The 26746-nt window shown below is 41.4% G+C and overlaps 1 protein-coding gene across 4 annotated transcripts in view; it reads right to left on the reverse strand.

The window, feature by feature from the left end:
• AGAP1 (ArfGAP with GTPase domain, ankyrin repeat and PH domain 1) overlaps positions 1–26746 on the reverse strand; it is a 680164-nt gene that overhangs the window by 398400 nt on the left and 255018 nt on the right. For all 4 annotated transcript variants that reach the window (XM_084644148.1, XM_084644149.1, XM_084644150.1 and 1 more), the window contains exon 3: positions 23005–23092. In XM_084644148.1, coding sequence (XP_084500274.1) covers positions 23005–23092 — 88 coding nt within the window. The remainder of the gene's footprint in view (positions 1–23004; positions 23093–26746) is intronic.

Raw genomic sequence — 26746 nt, forward strand, 5'->3', positions numbered from 1 at the left:
TGTGAGGATACTTAACATAGGGAAATAGATTCAATATGTGTAATGACCCAGCCACTCCCAGTCTCTCTTCAAACCCAAGTTAATGGTATCTAGTTTGCATATTAATTCAAGCTCAGCAGTTTCTCGTTGGAGTCTGTTTCTGAAGCTTTTCTGTTGCAAAATTGCCACCCTTAAGTCTTTTACTGTGTGGCCAGAGAGGTTGAAGTGTTCTCCTACCAGTTTTTGAATGTTATGATTCCTGATGTCAGATGTGTATCTCTATGCAAAAGAATTAATGCCTAGTAAAGAATGTACGTCACAGTTACAAGGTGGGAGACGGTTCTTCTTGAATTCACTGACACATGAAAGTTCTTAAAGGCTCGTAGCAGATAATCAATTGAACATGAGCTCCCAGTGCAGTATTGTAGCTAAGAGGGCAAATATGATCCTAGGATGTACAAGCAGGAGAATATCAAATATGAACAGGGAGATAATGCAGTATACAGAGTTTATACTAAGGAGACCATTACTAGAATACTGTATCCAGTTCTGGTATCCACGCTGCAAAAGGAATGTGGGACAAATCAGAAAGGCATGCAAGGAAAAAAAAAAACTACAAAACCGATTCAAGGTTTGGAAAACATGCCTTATAGATTTAGCTTCTTTAGTCTCACTATTTAGATTGTCCAAGAGCAGATTTAGAAATAACTTGATCACAATCTGCAAATACCTACAAGGGAAAGATTTCAGACAGTAGACGGTTTTTTATCAAGCAGAAAATGGTTTAACAAGACCCAATGACTGGAAGCACACTAGAAACAAGCAGCAAATTTAACAGGAAAGGTAATTAATGACTGGAAAAAAACTTACCTAAAGATGTGCTGCTTTGTCCATCACTTGCCGTTGAAGTCAGCTCTTCGTGTCTTTGTAAAAGATATGCTATCACTCATAAGTTATGAGCTTGATGTAAAAAATATCATGAAGGTTTTTTGGCCTGTGTTAGAGAGGTCTTCAGACTAGATGATCATAATGCTCCCATCTGGCTTTAAAATCTATTTATCTGTTTACATTCTCTCATGAGCCAGCATCCTCTGTCGCTGCAGGATGTCATCATTGCTCTCTGGGAATGTGTTTTGATTCCAAAGGATGAGTGAGGCTCATTCCTCTCATATAGTCCCCATTCAGCAAAATGGAGACTGAAGTTTTCATACCCTTTGCATGTAGGTGATATAAGATTAAGAAAAGGCTAACTCTTCAGAAGGGACTTATGCACATTCTGTAGATTTAGAGCCCCTGCACATATCTAACTTAAGCCCTAACCTCTCTGATGGATGTGATGGCCTCAGATAGAGTGACTGCTGCACTGTTCCCTGTGTCCTATGGTAAAAGACGTTGACATTGGAGAAAAATGTCACATTGTTTCCATTCAGAAAAGGCAGGCCTCAGAACCAATCTTGAGGGCCCATGGGTAGTATACTAAACACCAAGTCTCCTCACTGTGGCAATAGCTGTAAGAACAGCCACTTAAATAGACAAGCTGTTGAGGGACAGACTGCTCAATAGCGAGGTTGGGTGTTTGATGCACAGATAATTACCACAATTGAGTCCTGTGAACCTGCAGAAACATTTCATGTCCTAGTGGAAACAAGTTTGCCTTCCTCCACGGACTCCAGTAGGACAAACAATGCTGTTATTTGACATTTTAACATTGGACTCGTCCTCTAAAGGATAGCCCATCTTTAATTCTCAGATACTATTCACCTCTCGCGTTGCTGGAGACAACCTATGTTCTTTGCTGGAGACAACCTATGTTCTTTGCAACAGTACCTTAATCTTGTCCAAATTTTGAGTCATTGATGTCAGTTGAGTTCTTTTCTTGGAGGAGAATCTGGAGTCTTGTAGGCAAACAGATCAGAAGCTAAATTGTTCAAGGTTTTTTTGCAAAGGAAAAGAAACTGAGCAGGAGATTCCATTCAGCTACAGCTATTACCAGCTAAACCAATATATTCTGAGATCAAATCTCCCTTTTATGCGGTGTGCGTATAATAATTATGGGTTTTTGTCTTGCTCAAATTCTAAGACTAATCTCCTGTTGCAGGTTAGGAGATCCATTTCTTCTCTACTTGTTCGGATCTGGCATAGCTGGCATGTTATCTCTCATAGCTAGGCTTGGAAGGATTAGATTTTTATTGGTAAATGTTGATTTCACCCCACACACACACACAAACCAATGGAAAAAAATATTTCCATTGACAATCATCAGAAATGTACAGATAGGCAAAAACAAATGCTGCTTGAGAATGTATTAGAGTTTGATTGAAGGCTATTTACTCTGTATATTTTGACATATCTTGACAATTTGTGTTTTAACAGTTGTGAAGCAGCAACTTTTTGAATCTCAACTTCTCATTAAATAATTGTCCGACCCCTTCATTGCTCAACACCCCCCCGTCATTTCCCACAACTATGAAAATTTAAAATTGATGAAAAAAATTAAAAACTTTTAAAATGAACGTTTATATTATCCGCTAAATTATACAAAAATAAAAAAACAGTTACCTACCTTTCGTAACTGTTATTTGAGATGTGCTGCTCGTGTCCATGTGAATTAGGCGTGCAAGCACTGCGTGCTCAGCAGCCGGAAGGTTTTTCCCCTAACAGTAACTGTCAGGTTGGTCCGGACACCCCCTGGAGCCACACCTTCATGGAGCTGTATATAGGGCCCCGCCGACGCACCACCACTTCAGTTCCTTCTTGCCATTTCACTCCGACAGAGGGGTTGGTGGGTGGGTATTGGAACAGACATGAGCAACACATCTGGAAGAACAAGCGTTACAAAAGGCAGGTAACGTTTTTTCCTCTTCGAGTGATTGCTCATGTCCATTTCGGAGGTGGGGTTGGAGCTCAAAGGTTCGCTAATCGCAGCACCTCTATGCCAAAGGCTGCATTGTCTCTAGCCTGCTGGGTAATAGCGTAATGCCAGGTAAAATATGTATTGATGACCACATCACAGCTCTGCAAATTTCCTGGGTCGGAACATGGGCCAGGAACGGCACTGAGGATGCCTGCGCCCTTTTGGGGTGTGCTTTAAATGGAAGGGCGGGTACCTTCGCCAGATCATAGCATGCCCAGATACAGGAAGTGATCCATGATGAAATCCTTTGGGAGACTGGAAGCCCCTTTATTCTGTCTGCTACTGCGACAAACAGCTGAATGGACTTCTGAAACATTTTTGTGTGCTCGATATAGAAAGCTAATGCCCAGCGAACGTCCAATTAACAACATTTTTGCTCCCTGCTGCTTGTGTGCGGCTCAGGGTAGAAATCTGGAAGGAAGCATGTTATCCTGGTTAACATGGAACTGGGAGACAACCTTAAGGAGAAAAGCGGGATGCAGTCTGAGCTGGACTTTGTCCTTAAAGAACACAGTGTAAGGAGGCTCAGATGTTAGGGCCCTGAGCTCAGACATCCTCCTGGCTGAGGTTATTGCTACCAGGAACGCCACCTTATATGAGAGGTACAGCAAAGAACATGTCACCAGCAGTTCAAAGGGTGGCCCTATTAGCCTAGATAGGACCAAGTTAAGGTCCCAGACCAGGATCGGCTGTCGTACATGAGGGTATAGTCTGTTGAGACCTTTTAGGAAACGACTCATCAAGGGTGGGCAAAGACCGACCGGCTCTCTATGCCTGGATGGAAGGCAGAGATGGCGGCCAGGTGGACCTTTATTGACAACAAGGAAAGACCTTTCTGCTTGAGGTGGAGGAGGCAGTCCAATATCATGGTATCGACGAACATGTTGGAGACGGGAGATATTGGGAAGACCAGATTGTGAATCTTTTCCATTTGGCTAGGTAGCTAGCCCTAATGGAGGGTTTCCTACTGCCCAGGACTTCCTGGAACGGACCCGACCCAAATAGGCAAGCTCCATTGGATTCAGCCATGGAGCTTCCATGCCATGAGGTGAAGCGACTCGAGGTTCAGGTGCTGGAGACGGCTATGATCCTGAGTTACCAGGTCCAGGAAGAGCAGTAAGTTCTATGGACACTTCCAGGAAAGGTGTATAACAGTGTTGGCAGAGCCAGGCTGGAACTATAAATATCACTGAGGCCTCATCCCTTCGAACCTTGAGGAGCACCTTGTGAACAAGAGGTATGGAAGGGAATGCATACAAGAGGTGTCCCTTCCAGGGGAGGGGAAATGTATCCACGATGGAGCCCGAGCTGTGATTCAGGAAAGAGCAGAATTGCAGGCACTTTCTGTTGCGTTGCGAACAAGTCTATCTGGGGAAACCCCCACTGTTGAAAGATGGTATTTGCATCATCAGGGTGTAGGGACCACTCATGGCCATGAAAAGATCTGCTGAGATGGTCCGCCAACTCGTTCTGTACTCCAGGGAGGTACGACACCTGCAGATTTATTGAGTGAGCTATGCAAAAGTCCCACAATCTGAGGGCTTCCTGGCCCAGGGGAGAGGAGCGTGCACCCCCGTCTGTTTATATAAAACACGCTGTTGTATTGTCCATCATAACCGATACACATTTGCCTTCCAGATGAACCTGGAATGTCTGACATGCCAGAAGGACCGCTCTCAGCTCTCTGACGTTGATGTGAAGTGAGAGCTCCACTTGGGACCAGAGGCCTTGAGGTCTCCCGGGTGCACACCACACTCCAACGCTGACATGTTCGTCACCAACAAGAGGGATGACTGTAGTCTGGCTAAGGGAACATCTGCCCACACCTCCTGTGGTTTGAGCCACTATAGGAGAGAGTCGAGGACCAGATGAGGAAGAGTGAAGACTTTGTGTAGACCGTCCTGAATTGGCCGATATACCGAAGCCAGCCATGCCTAAAGAGGTCGGAGTCTCAATCTGGTATCCTGTACCACATAGGTACAAGCAGCCACGTGTTCCAGAAGTTTTAGGCAATTCCTTGCTGTGGTAGTAGGGAACTGCCCGAGACTTTGTACGATGTCACAAAGGGACTGGAAAGGACCATGAGATATGCCCTCGCCTGTGTAGAGTCCAATACTGCCCCTATAAACTCTATCCACTGAACGGGAGATAGGATTGACTTCTGTACATTCAGTAGAAGGCCCAGGTCATCAAAAGTAGCCCTTATGAAGCTCACTTGCACCTTGGAGTGGCCCTTGCTTAGCCAGTCGGCAAGGTACAGAAACACCTGCACCTGACGTTTGAGTAGGAACACGGCCATGACTGTGTTTACCAAGTGAACACTAGTGCACTTGGTAAACACTCGAGGAACTACTGAGAGGCTGAAGAGAAGGATGTGAACTGATGATTGTGAATCTGAGGTAGCTTCTGAGGGACGACATTATTGAAATATGAAAGTAAGTGTCCTTCAAATCGAGGGCAGCATACCAGTCCCCCAGATCCAAGGAAGGGATAATGGGAGGCTAAAGAGACCACGTGGAACTTCAGTTTCTTCATGAACTTGTTGAGATTTCGCAGGTCTTGGATGGGCCTGAGGCCACCTTTGGCTTTCGGTATTAGGAAATACCAGGATAGAACCCCTTGCCCTTCAGTTCCTGAGGAACCTCTTCCATTGCCCCCAACATTAGGAGCAAGTGCACATCCTGCACGAGGAGTTGCTCGTGAGAAGGGTCCCTAAAGAGGGACGGGTATGGGAGTCCTGAAACCTGTAAGCCAGGAGCTTCTTCTCATGACTATCCCCGAGGCCATGGTATGGATGCCCACATACACCACATCAAGGGCTGCCTGCCGCAAAGCTTGAGCAATGAGCTTGCCCTCCTCTACTCAGGAGGAAAACTCTACCCTGGAGTCCTCGGGCAACAGCTCCGTAAATTTTGCCATTGCTCCACAGGAGTTGTAATATAGCCGGGTGGTTAGATATTCTGAGCTGGAGCTCTCTTGTGAAATAGAGTTTTCTCCCCAAAAAGTCCAGCTTTTTAGCCTCCCAGTTTTTGGGGGAGGGGCCCTGGTAGCCTTGGCACTCCCGCTCATTTGCTGCAGCTACCACTAGGGAGTCCAGCAGGGGATGAGTATACAGGTACTCGAACCCCTTACAGGGAACAAAGTACTTTCGTTCGTTCCTCTTTGCCATTAATAGTTTTGGTAAGTGGCAGAGCAATATGGGAGGGACCAGAGGGGGCAAGACACCATGGGGTCTGATGTCTCAATGATCTCCTCTGCCTGGATCCCCAGGTTCTGCACCTCCATCCTCAGCAGTTGCTGGAGCATCCTGCTCTCCTCGAGGACAGGGGCCGTCCATGTTCCTGCCACCGCCTCATCAGACAAGGATGAGGATGAGGCCCTAGCTGGGAGCAGGTCCTGTTCCTTTACCCTCGGTGCTAAGGGGATCTCTCGGCACCCGGTCTTCTGGGGCAGTAGGTGCCGGCATGGGGAACACTTGGTCCTGCTGATACTCCAGAGGCACCAAAGCCAACCTGGAATAGGACCTCTGACTCTGGCCCTGGTGGAACACCCACAGCATCCAGAATGGACACTAGGCAGAAGCCTGCCACTGATCAGGCCACAGTCTCAGATGAGGCTACTGCCCACGCTTACCAGACCTGGATCTCCTGTTTCTCCTCTACCAGTAGGGGACTCTGTTTTGGAGAACAACAGAGGAGCAGTGCCCATCGGTGCCGGAGATTGATGCCGGGAACTTGGGGACCAGTGCAGCTCCCCTATGTGAGTGCTGGTGACCGGTGCAGCATCATCACTGGCTTGCCCCTGGACAGGACCGAGGGTCTCACGGGTGCTGCTGAGACCAATGTAGGGGACCTATCCCAACTTGGAGGGGAGGGGTGTGCCGTCGGGGCGATGAGTCCTTGGCCGCCTCGAATACCTCCAGCCTGGATGGCAGCTACAGGTTGCAGCTCTCCCAGATAGGGCAGTGTTGTGGGCCTGGACTCAAGTGGCCCCTTGTAGGGACAGGAGTCAACGAGACCCTAGTCAGCAGAGCTGAACTCACGTAGCCTGACATGGGTCTCAAGGCAGCGGACTCCGTCTGTGCCAGTCTGGATGTAGGGGCGCGGCCCCTTTCGGGTCTCTTCTTATGGTCCACCGCGGAGTGAGAACGATGGTGCCCGCTGACCTGAGTGGAGCCCCTATGTGCGGAGCCTTGGCGGTGCCAAGGGTCTCTGGCTGAGTCCTTCCTTGGAGCCAATTCATGTGCTGCTGGTGCTGGCGCATTGTTGTCGGCTCTGCCAATCCGGGATCTGAGTGTGGACAGAGAGCAGCCTCCATCAGAAGGATCTTGAGGCGCTAATCTCGCTCCTTCTGAGTCCTTGGATGGAACCCCCTGCAGATCTTACAGCATTCTTTTTGGTGGCTTTCCCCCAAACACTTCAAAGAGGAAGTGTGGGAGTCACTTCTGGGGATAGACTTGCCACACACTGCGCAGGGTTTAAATCCCAGGGACCAAGGCATGTCCCGGTACCAGGAACAAAAAAAGGGGGGGTAGGGGGGAGGGTGTACCCCCAAATGAAACTTATGTAAAAAGCTACAGTATACTAACTATTAACTACTATTATAATCTAACTATATACACAAGGTTCAAAGACTGCTAAGAGAGATGCCTGCCGAAGCAAAAGATACGAGTGTTCCGGCTAACTGTCACAGGTGGTAAGAAGGAACTGATGTGGTGGTGGGTTGGCAGGGCCCTATATCCAATGCCATGAAGGCGCAACATCCATCAGGTACTGCTAGGGGCAAAACCTTCTGGCTACCATGCAAGCGGCATGCACACACCTAATAGGAATGGATCACTTGAAGAAGAATCACTTGAAGAAGAAATTACTTGAAGAAAATATTCTGCCAAGCCTAATCATAGTGTGATCATCCCAACTGAGTAGCGATACTAAATGCTTCAAGGCCATTCCATATCATCCTGATCTCTTACTGCTTGATACTTTGACTATTCTCCTCTTTATGAAGTACTTTGCTCTGTTTCCACCAACAGAAGCACCCCACTAAGTGGGGTGGGGGGAGAGAAAACCTTTTGTAGTGATAAATACCCATTTTTCCCACAATTTGTGTGTATAAAAACAAACATCTTCTGTATTTTCCACAGTATGCATTCGATGAAGTGAGCTGTAGCTCACGAAAGCTTATGCTCAGATAAATTGGTTAGTCTCTAAGGTGCCACATGTACTCCTTTTCTTTTTGCAAATACAGACTAACACGGCTGTTACTCTGAAACCCACTGAGCTAACATCCTGTCTGGCTACGCTACCGTGTGATATCTCAGGAACCTACTGATTTGGGATACCTTTTGCCACAAATGTTGCTGTTAACTTCTGGTGACTCCTTTGCAACAGAAACCAATGTCTCAGGTAAAAGATCACTTGCACAGAAGTGGACCAATTCTTGTCTCATCTGTTTCTGACAAATCTGGTTGAACACGTAGTGGCTGCTGATGCATTTAGTATCAATAAAGCCATTTAAAAGTTTCTCTTCAATGATAAGTCCATACTTCTGGAAACCCACTGTTAGGAAATGTGGAGCTTTCCGCAGAGAAAAATACTGCATACTCACCAAACCCACCATTATATTTGACATCTTGTTGGGAGTCTTACCAAGAGTCCAGGTTCTGAATAGGCTTAGGTCTTATCTACAGTAGACTTAGCTAAAATTTTCCCATTGGTGGTAACAGTGACCATGGCTATCCTGTCTGGAGGAGCACTCCCACAATAGCAAATGTCAGTGGAACTGAACTGGTGGTAGCATCAGTGAGGAATTGGACAAAAAAGCCTAATTTATGCACAACTTTACACTCCCAGAGGCAGTCCATATACGTCAGGCATTACATACATTATAGCGCCAAGGCAGAAGCTTGTATTGCTCCTACCATAGATGTACTGGTTACGTGCTTAGTGGACATATAGGAGGACTTAGTGTCAGTATAAGGGGCCAGATTGAGATCTCTGGACAACTAGAGGTGTAAACCAGCATAGTCCCACTGGCTTCAATAAAGGAACATCGTTTTATATCATCTGAAAATCTGGCCCCTATTCACTTAAATTTAAAAATATCTGCAATTGTCCATGATCTGTTCAATGATGTTTAATCTCCCTACTTAATAGCTGAAATAAAAGCAAACACTAAGCTACACAAAGGTACCTGACACTGTTCTCTAGCTGCTTCTGATGTGATGGATCAAAAAACGAAGCATTAATTGGTATCTTCCTGATCTCACTTCTATTCTCCTGTGAACCTTATTGTTTAGCCCTAACAAAGAGAAAAGGTGTTCATATTTAGAATATTAAATGTATATTTCATATCACACCTAAAATATTATAAATTTCTATGACATTTACACAGATGTGTATTTAAAAATCAGCGTCTCTCCTATCACTATGCATAAGAAACCTGCATGTGACAGTGATACCTAACTAGTGAACAACATAGGTTTGAGATGTTCAGTACTCTTCAGGGTTCAACCTGGCATGACTACACAATATTTACCACCTTCTAAGGGGTATAAATTACAAGGCAGTAAACACCTGAGCACTGTGTACACTAGGGAGCACACCTGTACAGCTGGACCATTGCAAGAATATGTGTACAAAGTGTTCTAATATAGACAGGGCTTTAAAGAGTCCACAATACTAACTAGCACTGTGAATTAACACATTTTCTTCTGCCAAGTATTTTCAGTTTTGCAAAGAATTTAAAATAAGGGGGGGAAATGCACTTCTTCATTGCTGTAAGAAGCATATGCCCCAGACCCTGAAAACTGCTGCAACAATTATGACAATTTCCTGCCATATCCTGGACAAACCTTACTCAACTAAGTTTAATACCTTTGGGGTCCATTGTATTAAAAATGCAATTGTTTATGTGTTATCATGAGATTGGAGGTAGCTTCTCTAGGTGGAGGTGGTATGCTAATATAATTCCTCTGGTAATCAGCCCTTTTGAAAACACCCCCTGGTACCTCATACTGGATTCTTTAGGGACCAATGACAAATAATGGATTTTTGGACAAATAGCTGGTTCTGATCCAGCAAATAGACAGGCCCCCCATTCCACGGAGGGCTCAATCCTTAGGGAAGGCCTGGAAGGACCTACACCAACCAGAGCCCTTCTAGAGACTGGGGGGATGGGATAGATGTCCTCTTGTAAGCTTATTCACACAAGTAGGTTCTTTTACAGTTTTTAATACGTTTTCTCTGTAGTGCTTTTACCTTATGCTTGCTTAGAAAAAAACTGTATAAAAACTTAAAACTTTTGGAAATGACTATTATTCTCTACAGAGAAAGCAAGCAGGCCTGTATAGACAGATTGTCTTTTGCTGGGAACAACAAATTTATTTTGTTATTTTCTAATGAAGGCAGGGAACTGTTCAGCCTGGAAATACCCTGGTCAGGAGGGGGAGAGGCACAGGTCTTCACTCCAGAAAGACACAGGCTGGGAAGCCAGAAGCCTGACTGAGAGCCCTTGCTTGGTCAGAGCAGTTGTCCTGAACTGTGACATCTACATGCAGACTCTACATGTTTTAAAAGTAAATATATTTTCTCAATGATGCATGTAATGCCTATTAACATGAATGAAGGCTGAATCTCTGACACTGTCTCTTTTTTTTGTTGGTCGGTTTGTTTGTCTAACAAAAAGACTACCTGAACCTCCAGGAACTTACCTACCCTGAGGCCATCCTAAGTGTCCCACCTTCACAGTGTTGTCATAGCTCATGCAGACTGACCACTGACTTTTTAACAATGTCATCTGAACTAGCACAGTTCTATGACAGGATGAGAAAAGTGCCAGCAAGCATTCTTTACTAACACTTCCCTTGCTGCAAGTACTGGAAGAGCTGCAATGGTGGGACATTTTCAGAGACAGATCAGTGCAGTAGCAACCCAACTCAACCCCATGCTACAGCCAAATGCTCATAACCACATGCGTCCTTTTTCAGGCTGTATTTAAAACTCATTTAACAGTTAAAATAAAAAAGTGGATGTAAACCACAGCTAGACAGCTTCCATTCCTCAGAGATTTTTCCAGCCATGCTTTCAACAACCCTCATTGAAATGGATTGTCTGCTCCTGATCCTAGTTTGCCTCCTTTCCATGAAGACCTATTACTTCTCTTGTATCACTGCAAATTTACATGATAATGCTGAATCCTGAAACTGAAGTTTAGGTTGAAACAATTAAATGGCATTCTCCCTGCATTGTTGTTTTACTTTTGTTCCTTATTTTCAGTACCCTTTCCTAACACCATTTCCTCTTAGTTTTATTTAATTGAGATTGCACAATACCATCACATTTGCTCAAGCTTCTTTAGACTATAATTTTGCTTTGATTAGCAGGCTAACAAAGATTTTTGAGGCATCAAGTAAATCATGATTTTTCTCTGTGCTAAAATGGGTTAAGTAATTGTTTAGTGGGATCTTTAAAAGGACTTAAAGTTTAATATCTCAAGTATCCTATTACAAGTTTTAAAATATCCCACAAATATTTTACCTGTTTTTTTCCATATCTTTCTGACTCGTTCTTCTGCTTAATCTACACAAAACTCCAAATAGAAACTGTTCTCAAATAAAAATTTTGAGCATGGTACAAGATAAAGATTAATATAAAAATTCAAAATGGTTTCCTCTGCTTATCCTCACAATTTATAAATTATATTCCTCTCCCCATATATTTGGTTCCTTTCCCATCCCCCAATTAGTATAGAAACACAGTATGTAAATTACCACCTACAGGGAAATTTTCCCCCCATAACATAGTTAGCAGCTACGTAAACCACTTAAATTCTTCAACCTATTTTATAACAATTAGAATATGAATTTTTCATAATCTCCATCAACAACCTGCTTCTAAAAACATTTTCATCGTTATTTTCTAGGACCAAGTATTAGGTGCTTTACATAAAACACAGGAGAGAAGTCCATGTCCTGAAGATCTTATAACCTAAACGATACCTTCCCTAGAGGAGCTAGGATAAAACACACCAGCATCTGGGAGGGACATGAAGGGCCAGGCATTCCAGATTATGTGATAATGTATTTATTCAGTTTTGGTAGACACAACTTCCATTTTTCATGTTATTTATTTGTAATGAAGCACATTTAGTGATGCTTAGTTTTACCTAGAAGAAATAATTCTTGTTAGGTGCAGGCATTAAGTGGGAGATTTTTTAATGCAAGAACAGGAGTCAGACACCTAATTACCATCTGTGCCTTTGAAAGTCTCCCCCTAATTCTGTATTACAGTCTATGTAAGATGTATTTGATCAACACACCATTCTCCAAAACACTCAAAATAGCGATCCACTTTGTCGGGCAGGACACAATATACTGAAGTGTATACTTTACAAAGCTGCTCAAACTCATGTTTAAGTTCTAAAAGATCAAATACACAACAGTGCTTACTGAAGAAGAGGAGCTCTGAAAAGTTTTTCCACAACTGAAAGTACTTCTGCCCTTTTAATTTTTTATTCCCCAATGAAAAAACAAAACAAAAGACAAAAAACTTCTTTTCCAAAAAGCATTTCCTAAAATCCAAACCAGGACAGATGTTCAATGTTTCAGCTTACATAACATTAGCTCATTTCACCAAACATTAACACATGTTCTGTAGGTTATTTAGGGAACACACAACAATCTCTCACTAACACCAGCTCTCTAAAGTTTCTTTAGGCCAGCTAAACCTCCCAAGCTTTCAGCATAATTTCACAGAGTTTAGCAAATGTACACAGCCCAAATTAGATACCAATACTATCTAAAACAGAACTCCACAAAGCTTCTGGACAGTACAGTAGATATCATTTTATCACAATATTACAATGCAGCTAATACCTTGAAGTTAAAGTTAGACTGATCTAGCAGCAATTAACCTGTAAACTAATCAAACAAAATAACTGCAATAAAACTAAAGGAAGCCTGGGATAACAGTTATGCATTTTCGTGCGACACAAAAACAGGTTCTCTTCTCAGTTTTCAACGAAGATTGTTTTAAAATGTATAGTAATTGTGACAGAGCATGCTACCATGTAACTGAAAGTTAGAAACTGTACATGTAATGTTCACTTTTATTTTATATATCTACTAAACATCTTCCATGTCCATACCAAACACTGCTGAGAGATAATGCAGACAAAAGGAAACACCTGAAAGCCCACAGATAACATTTTCAAAAATAGGGGCTTACTATTAGAAATCTAAGTGACCTATTTTCTTAAGTGGAGAGCACCCAGAAGCTCCAGTGAAATGAAAAGAAGGTACTATGTTATGAAAACAGTCTATTAGGTAGTTAACTTTAAGCAGTGACAATTTAAGATCTAGGTCCACAAAATTAGGAACTCTCTCCAACCAATGGAAGTATTTTAGTCACCCATTTTATTTTCTTGACTTAAAGATAATTTCCAGGAAGATAAGCTGCAAAAGCTTTCATTTTTCTTTCACATGAAATCATATATCTGGCAGAGTTTTGAAAGTTCTTCCTAAAATATCCTTTTGCCATTGCTCCCAGAAATCTAAGGGGAACATGGTATACTGCACAGACTATGAAATCAGAATCCTTTGAATTCCTGTTACAGACATTTTACTGGAGGAAGGTGAAAAGCTACTCGCTACTCATGACTGATAGGAGCTGGGACACACAGATATAGTTTATTAATATGTAACACAGTAAGATTTAAGCTAGAATCGGAATAAAGGCCCCACTGTGGTGGGCACTGTACTCAAATAATCAAGATGTCCTTGTCCCAAAGAGCTCACAATCTTCTTGGTGACCTCTCTGGTACAGAGAGTCTCTGCTGAAATAACACCTATTCTCTCCTCCTCACAATTCTGCTTGGTTTTTCCTCCTGTGAACTGCCTACTATGGGCATCTGCCTACTATGGGCATCTGCATACTTGGGGAAAAAGTAAACAGGTGGCTGAGTCAGAATGGCTGGAATTCTGGGTGTGAAGGGATTGTGTCCTTATCCAAAAGGCCCTCTCTGTCTAGGAAGCTCTGCTCTCCCACTTCATCTGAAAACAGGGATTCTTCACAGTCCAACCAACCACTCCCTCCCCTCACACTTCCAAAGGCCAGGCAGAAGGTGCTTGCCATGCTTGGCGGTGTGGGAGGCCAGCAGAAAAAGCATCTACAGCAGTTGACCGTGACCCTTCTTGGTAACCACAATGGACATCAGCTAATGATATCTGACGCAAAGAAGACTTAAGGGCCTGCAAGAAGTTGATGTTTCACATACATTTGTGACTAGACCCCAAAAAGGAGCAACGGATTAATTAAATGGATAAAAATTAGTGAATATCAAATCTAATAGAAGTTGGGGAAAATTCCACTGCATTATTGGTCAAGGGAAATTTAACTTAGGTTTAAGATGGTTAACAAGAAAGGTATTTTTAAAAGGTCAACTTGTGGTTTTTAAAATGAATCCAAAAGCCAAATATATAAAACGAAGTGAGGAACTCCCTTTTTCCACCAATAGCTTATCAAGTTACCCCTAGTTCACTAACCCTCACAGAAAGTCAATCAGTGCTTTGTTGGCAGGATTTATCTTTACCACTAGCAGCAGATTTACCTGTAATCTTAGCTATAAATCTGAGTTGACTGAAATTGTTATCTATGTTGGAATCTTTAAAGGAGCCTATGATATTTAGGACCTCAAATTCCACACACCTGAATATGATGGTCTATGTATACTTAGGGTCCTGCCTCAGCTCAGGGGACTGGACTAGATGACCTCTCTAGGTGCCTTCCAGCCCTACGTTTCTATGATTTTGTGAAATTCTACTGCAAAAGCAACATATGTTGATCCTGCACCTAATCAGCCACTCCATCAGCAGCAACAAGGCCCGAATAGCCATTTTCTTCCTTTTCCTGCTGCTGTGAAGAGCAAAAAGTAGAGAGGAAGAACAATTTCATGCAACTCCACTTAGCTTCCCTCTAAATCTATTTATAAGAGCTCTTCAGTTGCCTGAGGACAAAAACTCGATCCTTTCATACACCCTCAGAACACCAGCTGGATGGTCTGCAAGGCTAGTGGAAACATTCCAACTCACTTCAAATAACTTTGGCTTCTTTCAGTTGTTACACAGCTTTCATTTAGTAGGTGGGATATTCTGCACACTCTACAGGGACATTGGTCAACTTAATTTTACTATTCTACATTAATATACAACTAGAATCCCTCTCATCAACTCTCACTTATCACTGAAATATGTTTTTAGTAGGTAAATACCCCAAGATGTTTGGAAGACCTTTGTAAATTTAGTGTGGCAGCATGTATTTAGAGCATGGACACAGACTCCCCCAACAGCAGCTTCCCAGAAAAGCCACTACGGATAAGCAATCTCCAAATTGGAAGCAAATTTTAAAAAATCTTGAGCTTATTAGAAACCAAACATCTGTGCAAGGCATCTCAGGGGGAGAGGAGGGTTGAGGGTATTGTGTACTGTGTGCAAGAAAAAAAAAACATTTTTTTTTATACGGTTGGCTCTTTTACATGATGATGGCTGGCAAAAGGAGAGTCAGACAGTGTGATGCAAAATTGACTGTTTTTAAAGAAAACACTGAAATTATTTTTAACTTTCTTCATATTGACAGCATCCTTTATCTTTCTTAAGTGCCCCAATCATCATTTGTAAAGAGTTGACCTCAATTGTCCAGAGAGCTCTTCCTCGCGTCCCAACTTTCCACATTGAATGCACCTGTGCATCACCTAAACAATTTCAGTGGAGCACAATGGTATCATGAAAGGTACTACATGCTAGCAGAACGGAGATAGCTTCAGACAACTCAAAAGGGACATGGAACAAGAGTAGAGCCCTAATACTTAAGTATTTATCTATGTGAAGTTCAAATTGGATAAAGTTCATTTGTCCAATCATATCAGATTACATTCTAACACATTTCAGGAAGAAAATCCTATCATTTTAGCATTTGGAATTATATTTTCATTTTTCTAGGCATTGCACAGCTGAGTTAGTTTACGTGGTTTACAAGTCCATTAATTTTTATTCGATCATCAGTTATGGAATTTTCAGCAGGGCCTGGAGGTCCTTTGAGGAGTTTCTATTCAGAGGATAAAAAATTACTTTTATAATTTAGCATTCTTTATTTGCTCACATGTTGAAGGATTACTTGCACTGTATAGTACACAAAAAATGTAAACTTTGGGACAGGGCAAACTCAACTCAGAATGTAACGCTGGGCAGTACATGATTGAAATCAGAAATCACATAGCAGATCTCCATGGGAAACGCCTTACACCTGGCCTGTCTGTGTGGACTTAATTGCAAGATCTACCCCTCAGCATCTAAATCTGTATGCTGTCTGTCTTTATTCTTTATAACATTTTTACAACATTTATAACACAAATGCATAAAGTATCTTTGTTCTAAATAGTTCCATCCCATATATGCATGTCAGGGGATAGACACATGATAATCCTTCCATAATGTAGGATAGTTAGAACCTGCTACAATTTCAAGTCCATCAGAATCGGAAATCATAATAAGGCACTACTGGGGTCCCAGTGGCAGAAATGGAAATTTGGGGTGACTGAAGCTTTTGGAAGGGAAAAACGAAAGTGTCAGGACAAGATGTTCCTTTCAAATCTTGTTACTCCAAACACTTCCCCAAAGCAAAATACATTAAACACAAAGTAAAAACTTTGAATTGACTAGAAAAACAGGAGAAGCTCAAACTCAGTCTGTGTATTTATTCAACTATCAAGCATCGTAATGAGTTCGTGAACTGCTCAGCTGAACAAATCAAATGGAAGATCATCAAGATTGACAAAGTGAGCTCTATTTCTTAGATTTAAGTTTTCCAGTAAAAGATGTATTCAACTACTTTATTATGAGTTTACGACCAGATGAAAGGAATATCAGGGGAAAGTTAAACCACAAAAGTGACTGAAATTCTAAAAGGAAAATGTACTCCCACTCTTTCTTGCACAGAATTATCTCCTGTCAAAACAGTAAGGTATGTAAAAATAAACAGGCACTAGAGGTCATATCTTGGACAACAGAAGAACAAAACTAAGAGTAAAATTCATATGACAAGCAAAAGCATCAATACATAAAAATGCAACAATTTCACACTTCCTATGGCCAACCTGCACTAGAAAACCATTCTTTCCTGTACAAAATGTAGGTTACATTTGTTTTAATAAGCTAGGTAACAAATTAACTTAATTAAAGTTTATTGATGATAATTATGCCAAAATGTTCATTCTATTATGTAACTAACAGCTGAAGATGATATCTCTTCTGTTGCTCATTTTATTTACTACTTATATATTTCTTTATTGTTTAAGCACACTCATTGCTGGGACATTGCAAATAATCTCCAAGGATTTAAAGGAATAGCCATTATTCAAGTTTACCACAAACTGAAATCTACACTTTTTTTTACCAAGTCTGGAGAAACCCTGAGGAAAGAGGAATAAAACCTGATATCATGCAACTCTTCTAGACAGGTGCCTGAAACCAAAGCAAATACACTAAGATGAAATTCTTCAGTGACGTTGCATGCCCTGTCCAGCTTTGGAGACACTAGACAATAGGGAAAAAATCTTTATCCTGGAAAATAAAAACAATGCCTCATTTAAAAGTTTCAGAGTAGGAGGTTATTTCTCTATAGTGTCACATTAAAGATTTAAGCAGGAGTAGAAGTGTAAAGGGTGGGGAATGGGTGTTGTGCCACACTTCGATCCACACTACAGCCCCCATCCTGTAAACTGTCCCACATATGGGCAGTCCTGTGCTCATACAGAGTCCTGCTGACCTCATCAGGTATTTGCCTAAATGAATCAGTTGCAAGAATGGGTGCTATGTTTGTTCACTTCAAATCAGGGAAGAGGAGGGTTTTTATTGCTTTTATGGACCTTTTTTTTCACCCATTAAAAACATTTGAAATACTAGAGTTTTAAATATAATTTAATATTTTGTGCATATTTCCTTAATTTAAGTACCAAAGTGCAGCCACTCAGGGTCCTGTACTAATACTGCTGTGTATAATCTGATACAATTAAAGCAGAGCAGGAGCTGCTTGAGGATATCAGCTGTTCAGAGAGAGGAAAAGAACTCTGACCTCCAATCTCTGCAATTAAGTAAAGGATGATTTTGTAATGTCTGTGTACTGGTAATTTTAAGTATCAGCATATATTATAAGAATTTACAATCTTAAATATCTTTATATAAGCATGTGTATCTTTAAATATACAACAGCTTTTGAAGTTTCCATTGTGTTTGTGTTCTAATCTTGAATTTTCTTTTTTTTGGTAGCCAGCCATAACCTGGTGCTATCTTTCATCCTGTCTCTGATCCCTCCAGCGGGAGACCGGCTTCCCTCTCAGAACCAGCTCTTACACTTTCCTGTGTCCCAAAGAAAGGGAACCAGTTAACAGTTCCTTATTACTTCCTTTCCCTCCTCCAATCTCTAGAAAACACCCTGGGCAGACCGAGCATCTCACATTCTTTGTTTACCTTCCCTCAGCTGCCTGCTTTACCCTCCCACACGGCCCACAGTTTACTGTGTGTACTGGGTTCCTCCCCATGCTGACAGCTGCTTCCTGAATAGGAGAAGTATTTTATCATGCTTTCCATTTAACTTGCTTGAAGCTTCAAAACAGATTAACAGATTAAACCTCTCTAAATTGCCATGACACAAGTAAGGAGATTGGATTTTATTCTTGTATGTGACACCTTGGTTAAGTCATATATCTGCTCCATGCCTCAGTTTCTCTTTCTATAAAATGGCAACAGTACCAGCCTCACACCAGTGTTTCAAGGCTTAATTCATTCATGTTTGCAAAACATTTTAATATTCTCAAATGGAAGGAGACCTAGAACTGCACAGTATCATCATCAAAATGGAATGCATCACACAAGAAGGGTTCTGTAACAATAAGATCATGTTTGCAGAAAAACTCCTTCCATGGTATTAGCTTTTTACTAGTTCAAATATGTGATTCTACACTGCAATCAGAACCCCATGGCTGGCCCATGCCAGCTGGCTTGGGCTAAGGGGCTGTTTAATTGCAGTGTAGATATTTGGGCTCGGGCTGGAGTCCAGGCTCTAGGACCACTGCAAGGTGGAAGGGTCCCAGAGCTTGGCTAGAGCTTAAACAGCCCCTTAGCTGGAGCCCTGCAAACCTAAGTCAGCTGGCATGGGCCAGCCAGGGGTTTTTCAATGAAGTGTAAACATACCCACAGATAATCGTTAGACGACAAGTTTGGCAACGGAGAACAGTTTCCAGTTCACCCCTCTCAAGAAACCAGAACTACTCTTTAAATGTAGGTGTGAAGATGACAGTTTGAATGTGACATATTCACAGCTCAGCTACATGTCTTCCACTTGCACAACAGAAGTTGCTGATTGGTGGCTGTTTTTCTAATCACTCCCTGTTTTACTATGAGAAGGCAAACAACTTCAATAGGACTTCTATATTTAATCAGCTCCCTTTTTTTCTACATTAGCGTGATGTAACTGCAAATCTCAGACACTACTCTAGCTTCAAGGTTGTTTCAGACATCTATTTTCTCTTAAGTCAGACACCAGAATACCTCCATAATGAAAATGCTTGTCCCACTGGGTATGCATATATGCATAGTGGGAGGTTGGTATAATGAATTAAAGCCTGCTGTACTTGTATTATTTCTTGGATTGTTACTGAAGGAAATAAATCAGCTTTCAATGCATAATTTTCACTTAGAATTAAAAATCCAAAGTATTGCCAGATAAGTGATGAGAAAGAGGTTTTTTGCACCATATGCTGATGTAGTTCAAGTGTATTTTTGGGTGGAAGAAACACTTAGGGTCAAAGAAAGTGGAAGGAAAACAGACATTGCCCATACTGATGGTTAAATGCTCACTAGAAACAGTTGCTGGCATAATGAGAAACACTGGAAAGCCATAGAGTAGGTCTGGCACTTAGCCGACCCATGCCAGAAGATGAGGGTTATTGTGGTGGCAGCAACTTGGGAGGCAAATGATAAAGGGAACAAAGATAGTGTGGGGCTGCATCTAGCGCCTTTTATATCCCAAGCACATTACAGGTAGATACTGGTAGTACAGCTGCTGAGTAAACTAGCAAGGTACCCAACATGCGCTCACCAAGAGCTCACAAATAGCACTGACATAAGAACCTGTTTTATTTTGAGAAATAGCATAGGCCGCAACATCTCAGATATGTTCTACTCTTTGTCCAACTTAAAGAGCCCATATTCTTTTTCAGTCATCAGCAAGGGGCAAAGGCAACACCTCACATTAGCATCCAATCTGAAGATTACTGTTAACAATTCAGCCGAAACCCTTATACTATTATGCATAGAGCCTGAAACTAAATCCCAATGCGGAACTTGGAGCAACAAGCTCCTTTCCTTGCCTAAATTCAGTCGAACTGCCAGTGTGGACCCAGACTGACAGGGTATGTTTTCACACGAGAATATAAACTATATATAGTTTATATATAAAAATGAGCGGATAAACTATTACCGTCACAAATTATGTGGGGCTAGAGCTATTTCCAAACATGATGTTTACTAATGACAGGTTGTCAGAGTTAATTAAATTCCTAAGTACTGATTTCATCAGACCGCCTAACCCTATCACTTACAAGGTGAATTATGGCTTTTAATTGTTCCAATTTTACCTGCTAATGAAAATGCATGGTGCCATTAGTAAGGCCTGTCAGCTACATTTATGTGCAAAGAAATGATCTGACTCTGCTTTGGTGACCTAATCCTGTCCATGAAAACAGCCTGAATGTCACTTTCAAGTACAGGACAGTAAATAACTACCCCTAAAGACAAAGGGGACAGATGGGAATACGCTCAGAACAGAGCAACAAATCACAGAATCAAGAAAAACAAAATATTCCAGGTCTGAGTGCCATTAAAGTTCTACAGAACAGAAACAAGTTTGTCTCCTGAAAGAACTAATCAAATATTTATTACCTTCTGCTCATGAGAGTAATAAATAAATAAATAAAAATCAGTGGAGATACCGATTATGCTCTTTTCATTGTGAGGCTCTCTCAGTTTCGGGATTTACCCACCATTTATCTTTATTTGTTTCTCATTATTGATAGCCACTTGAAGTGGCAGTACTAGGCAGTGACTTTCCAACACCTTTTCCAACATTCCAGTAGAGGATTTCTGAGCGTTCATGTACAAATCCAACTGCTGCTCCTTTTGCAATGAATCATAGAATCATAGAATATCAGGGTTGGAAGGGACCTCAGGAGGTCATCTAGTCCAACCCCCTGCTCAAAGCAGGACCAATCCCCAATTAAATCATCCCAGCCACAGCTTTGTCAAGCCTGACCTTAAAAACTTCTAAGGAAGGAGATTCTACCACCTCCCTAGGCAACGCAGTCCAGTGTTTCACCACCCTCCTAGTGAAAAAGTTTTTCCTAATATCCAACATAAACCTCCCCCACTGCAACTTGAGACCATTACTCCTTGTCCTGTCATCTTCTACCACTGAGAATAGTCTAGAACCATCCTCTCTGGAACCACCTCTCAGGTAGTTGAAAGCAACTATCAAATCCCCCCCTCATTCTTCTCTTCTGCAGACTAAACAATCCCAGTTCCCTCAGCCTCTCCTCATAACTCATGTGTTCCAGACCCCTAATCATTTTTGTTGCCCTTCGCTGGACTCTCTCTAATTTATCCACATCCTTCTTGTAGTGTGGGGCCCAAAACTGGACACAGTACTCCAGATGAGGCCTCACCAATGTCGAATAGAGGGGGACGATCACGTCCCTCCATCTGCTCGCTATGCCCCTACTTATACTTATACAATGGTCCTCAAACATCACCTCTATCAATAGTAGTAGAGAAGCAACCTAAGTCCCTTCCATGTGAAGTAATAAAATCTAGAAAATTTTTGCATCACTATTGCATTTTCCCATGAAAATGGCCGACTCCACAGTGGAGCCTCACACAGATTTTTAACTACAAAGACTAGTTAAAACCTCAAGAATACTATGCTCTAACATTCTGAACTGTATAACCTCCTACAACAAGCATTAATTTGAAACAGGTGTTACAGTAGACAAATGAAACTACATATGACTACTGCTAAAAAGACATCTACAGAAAGGGAGAAGACAGAGAGAGATGTGCTTAAAACTTAAGAAAATCAAAAGAAAAACAAATTTAGATGATACACAAAACAAGGGGAAAACACTACAGTACAAAAGCGGTGTCTCCTCCCTCTTCAAAACAAGACAAGCACTGCCATGAAGAGAATGAATAGTTACCTGCATCCATATCTGCAAAGAATGGAACAGCCAGTAAGGAAAAGAAGGAACCAGAAATTCAGTGTCTCAGAGTTGGATTTAAAGTTCATAAGGAGAATAAATAAAAATCAAGAAAATATTTTTAGTGAAAAATATACCTCAATTATGTGCTACGATGATATACATAGTCTCAAATGGTACAAGTGACTAAGCTTAAATTAAAATAACAAATACAATGAAAGTTTTGAACTACATATTAAACTGTAGCATAAAACTAGAATTTAAAAAAAACAAAAAAACCTGTTCTTCTCCAGGCCCCAAAATTAGTGATCTAAAAAATAATGGAACAAATTCATAACACAGAAGTTTTATTTCAAAATCTTTATGGTCTCTGGTACAAGAAACTTAAGGGTCCAATCCTGTATACATCCAATACCAAGGGTGGTAGTAATTGCCTTCAGCAGCCAAATTGGAATTAATGGAAGTAGTCATAGTAGTAAGCATTACATTGGGTAGTGAGTGAAATTTATGAATCTGAGATTAAGAACATTTCCCATATGGACAAATACTTCATGGGAAAGCATTTAAAAATGATAAGATACTACAAAAAAAAAAAAAAAGGTATACATTTGTACTTGTTGCCTCTCCACTATGACAAATGTTCAAAGGAAGCATACTTTATTTTTTACCAACATTGCAGAACGACCAATGATGATTTTTTTTACTGTACTATTTCTGTATGATATATTAAAACATCAATTAACAGTGCACTGCATGAAAGCAAAAGAACTAAAATCAGCATGCTTTTAATCATCCGCATATCCACTTACCTTCAGGAGATTCCTCCTGGACATATGTGCCAGTCAGATACCGGTGCACAAGTGCAGACTTGCCACTAGCTAAATTCCCCACAATTCCCTGGAATGAAAAGATGATACACGTTGAGCCATAATCAAACCTTCTGATATTTAAAAAATATAACAAATAGTATGATTTGTATAATTTTCTTTTAACAAAAAATCTCTCAATCCCCCAAGATTTAATATTTTAACCTCTAAGTTTATGAGAAATACCATTTATAAGAAAAACTAGCAATGTATCTCAGAACACACAACCCCAAAAAAAATTCATTGTGAGAGCACTAAGGCTGCTGCACACCGCATACATAGTGCAAAAGGAATGCCATGAGAAGTGAAGCTATTTACAGTCCCTTCCCTCTACTCCTCCTCCGGCACACACATCACCACTACTGTACACTATATACAATAGTGCACTGCAATCTTAGCTCTGCCCCCCACCCTGCAGAGGATGCCAGACTTCCAGAACACATCAATGATCTCAGGTAACAATTCTGATGTAACTGATGCTGCGGAGTCAGCAGAAGAAACACTATTGTTATGAGTCACACAAAGTTAATTTCTTTTGTTTGTTTGTTAAAAACCTGCAAATAAGTGTCAGTTACAATTGCTCTGTTCGCTTCAAATTCTTGCTCTAAACCACCCCTTTGGTAGCTCATTTACTTCATTTACTTCTGATAAGCTGTCCCCTACACTCGGAAGAAACACCCTCTTGTGCATTTGTCAATCATTCCCCTGCATTCAAATTCCTCCTTAAAATACAGTTCTGAAAGCATTTACTTGATAATACACCTTTCTGAAAAGGTGGAATACTACTATACATGATTTCAAGACCACACTTTTTCCTGGTTGTTCATTGTGAGTCTCAACAGTTCTGTTATCCATCTAGTTCAGTACTTCAGCTCTTGGGTCAGTAACTGTGTGCCACTATGCACTTTTGATCTCTGAACACAATAAAGGTGTTTAATGAACAAAAAATTGATAGGTTTCAGAGTAGCAGCCATGTTAGTCTGTATCCGCAAAAAGAAAAGGAGTACTTGTGGCACCTTAGAGACTAACAAATTTATTTGAGCATAAGCTTTCATGAGCTACAGCTCACTTCATCGGATGCATTCAGTGGAAAATAAAAGTGGGGACTGAATGCATCCGATGAAGTGATCTGTAGCTCACGAAAGCTTATGCTCAAATAAATTTGTTAGTCTCTAAGGTGCCACAAGTACTCCTTTTCTTTTTACAAAATTAATAGACATTCTATCCATTTCATGGGATCCTTCTTATTGGCATGCTGAACTAAGGTGGTTTGTTCAAAATGATATGTAGGATACCAAACAATCCCAAAGTGACAGAGTTTGGGCAGTGGGCTTAGAATCATAGAATATCAAGGTTGGAAGGGACCTCAGGAGGTCATCTAGTCCAACCCCCTGCTCAAAGGAGGACCAATCTCCAATTTTTGCCCCAGATCCCTAAATGGACTGAACTCTCAACCCTGGGTTTAGCAGGCCAATGCTCAAACCACTGAGCTATTCCTCCCCCCCCAATTGGGGAAAGCCTTATGATCTTGGATCTATTCTCCCTCACTGCAAGCATACTCCAGTAAAGAATAGGTAAAGGTAGCTTCTTGAAAGTTGCTTACTCTCCTTCCATACTCCAAAGGTAGCCAGTAATGCAGCTGTGGAAGTATCTTAAGCAAAGAGCTCATAATCCAAGCTCATGAAGACAGCCCTTGCCCAATAGGCCATATAAACCTTCAGGTGCAGGGAGAGATGTGGACTACAAGTGCGGGAATCATAGAATATTAGGATTGGAAGAGACCTCAGGAGGTCATCTAATCCAATCCCCTGCTCAAAGCAGGACCAACACCAACTAAATCATCCCAGCCAGGACTTTGTCAAGCCGGGCCTTAAAAACCCCTAAGGATGGAGATTCCACCACCTCCCTAGGTGACCCATTCCAGTGCTTCACCACCTTCCTAGTGAAATAGTGTTTCCTAATATCCAACCTAGACCTCCCCCACTGCAACTTGAGACCATTACTCCTTGTTCTGTCATCTGTCACCATTGAGAACAGCCTAGCTCCATCCTTTTTGGAACCTCCCTTCAGGTATTTGAAGGCTGCTATCAAATCCCCCCTCACTCTTCTCCAGACTAAATAACCCCAGTTCCCTCAGCCTCTCCTTGTAAGCCATGTGCCCCAGCCCCCAATCATTTTTGTTGCCCTGGATCATAGAATATCAGGGTTGGAAGGGACCTCAGGAGGTCATCTAGTCCAATCCTTTGCTCAAAGCAGGAACAATCCTCAATTTTTGCCCCAGATCCCTAAATGGACCCCTCAAGGATTGAACTCACAACCCTGGGTTTAGCAGGCCAATGCTCAAACCACTGAGCTATCCCTCCCTCCCCTAAAAAGGAAGGAGTGCCAGAGACTCTCCTGAATAAAAACAGAAAGGAATTTAAAATAGATAATAAGGAGGGCAAGAAAGAAAAGAAAAGCAGAGAGAAAGGGGGAAATGGAGGGATCAGAGCTACTGCATTGGGCCATAGTGCATGAGGGAACACAAGTCTATGAATCAGCTGTTGGGGGGGAGATAGCTTGATCACAAGCAGTTTGGGAGTCACCTGCAGCAAAAGAAACTAACAGGATTATGTCAAGAGAAATGCCACTGTATTTACGAGCATAGGTGCTACCAACCTAAGCAACAGACCAAAATAAATAAATCCCAAGTAAAGCTGGAGCTAAGTGGTAGTAGGAAGGCCATCTGTTCAGCATGGTTCTGTGTGAGCCGACTTTGAAGAGTGTTTAAACAGAGCACACCGGAAGATTTTAATCTAATTTCATCTAAGAGGAATTACTGAGTATGCTGGTACATGCTGAAACATATACATCTAAAAATAAGTGTTAGGTAAGACGCTGGACAAGTTCAATCATTTCGTCAGCTTGGATTTGCCTCATTCTCAAACACCAGCTAAACAAAAGGATGCTCTCTGGTAACCTATGACATGGCTTCAACTGAAGACAAAAATGTCTATAGGTTACTATGTCATGACTAGAGGTAAAAGCTGAAACCCTGCTAAGACTGATGGGGCATGCCAATTCATTTGGCAGACCTCTAAAAGCATACAAGACAGCTACATAATTGTGTGGCTGCAAACATTTTGGGCCAAACTTTCAAAACTTGTCTCTGAAATTTGCATCCTAGGACCAACCTGCATGAAAACAGACATTTATGTGTACAAATTGTCTTGACATCTCCAATTGCATGACTGGCACAGGGTGAACTTGCAGTCTGGCTGAAAAAGTGTTGCTCAACATTCTACTACTACTATACAGCAGCCTAGCCCAGTGGCTCTCAACCTTTCCGGACTACTGCACCCCTTTCAAGAGTCTGATTTACCTTGTGTACCCCCAAGTTACACCTCGCTTAAAAACTACTGGTTTACAAAATCAGACCTAAAAATACAAAAAAAAGTGTCACAGTACACTATTACTGAAAAATTGCTTACAATCTCATAGAGCTGTCAAGTGATTAAAAAAATTAACTGTGATTAATCATGCTATTAAACAATAAAATACTGTTTATTTAAATCTTTTTTTGGATGTTTTCTACATTTTCAAACATATTGATTTCAATTACAACACAGAATACAAAGTGTACAGTGCTCACTTTATATTTATTTTTATTACAAACGTTTGCACTGTAAAAAACAAAATAAATAGT

The sequence above is a fragment of the Lepidochelys olivacea genome, assembly GCF_965140295.1.
Source record: "Lepidochelys olivacea isolate rLepOli2 genome assembly, chromosome: 11".
NCBI lineage: Eukaryota > Metazoa > Chordata > Testudines > Cheloniidae > Lepidochelys > Lepidochelys olivacea.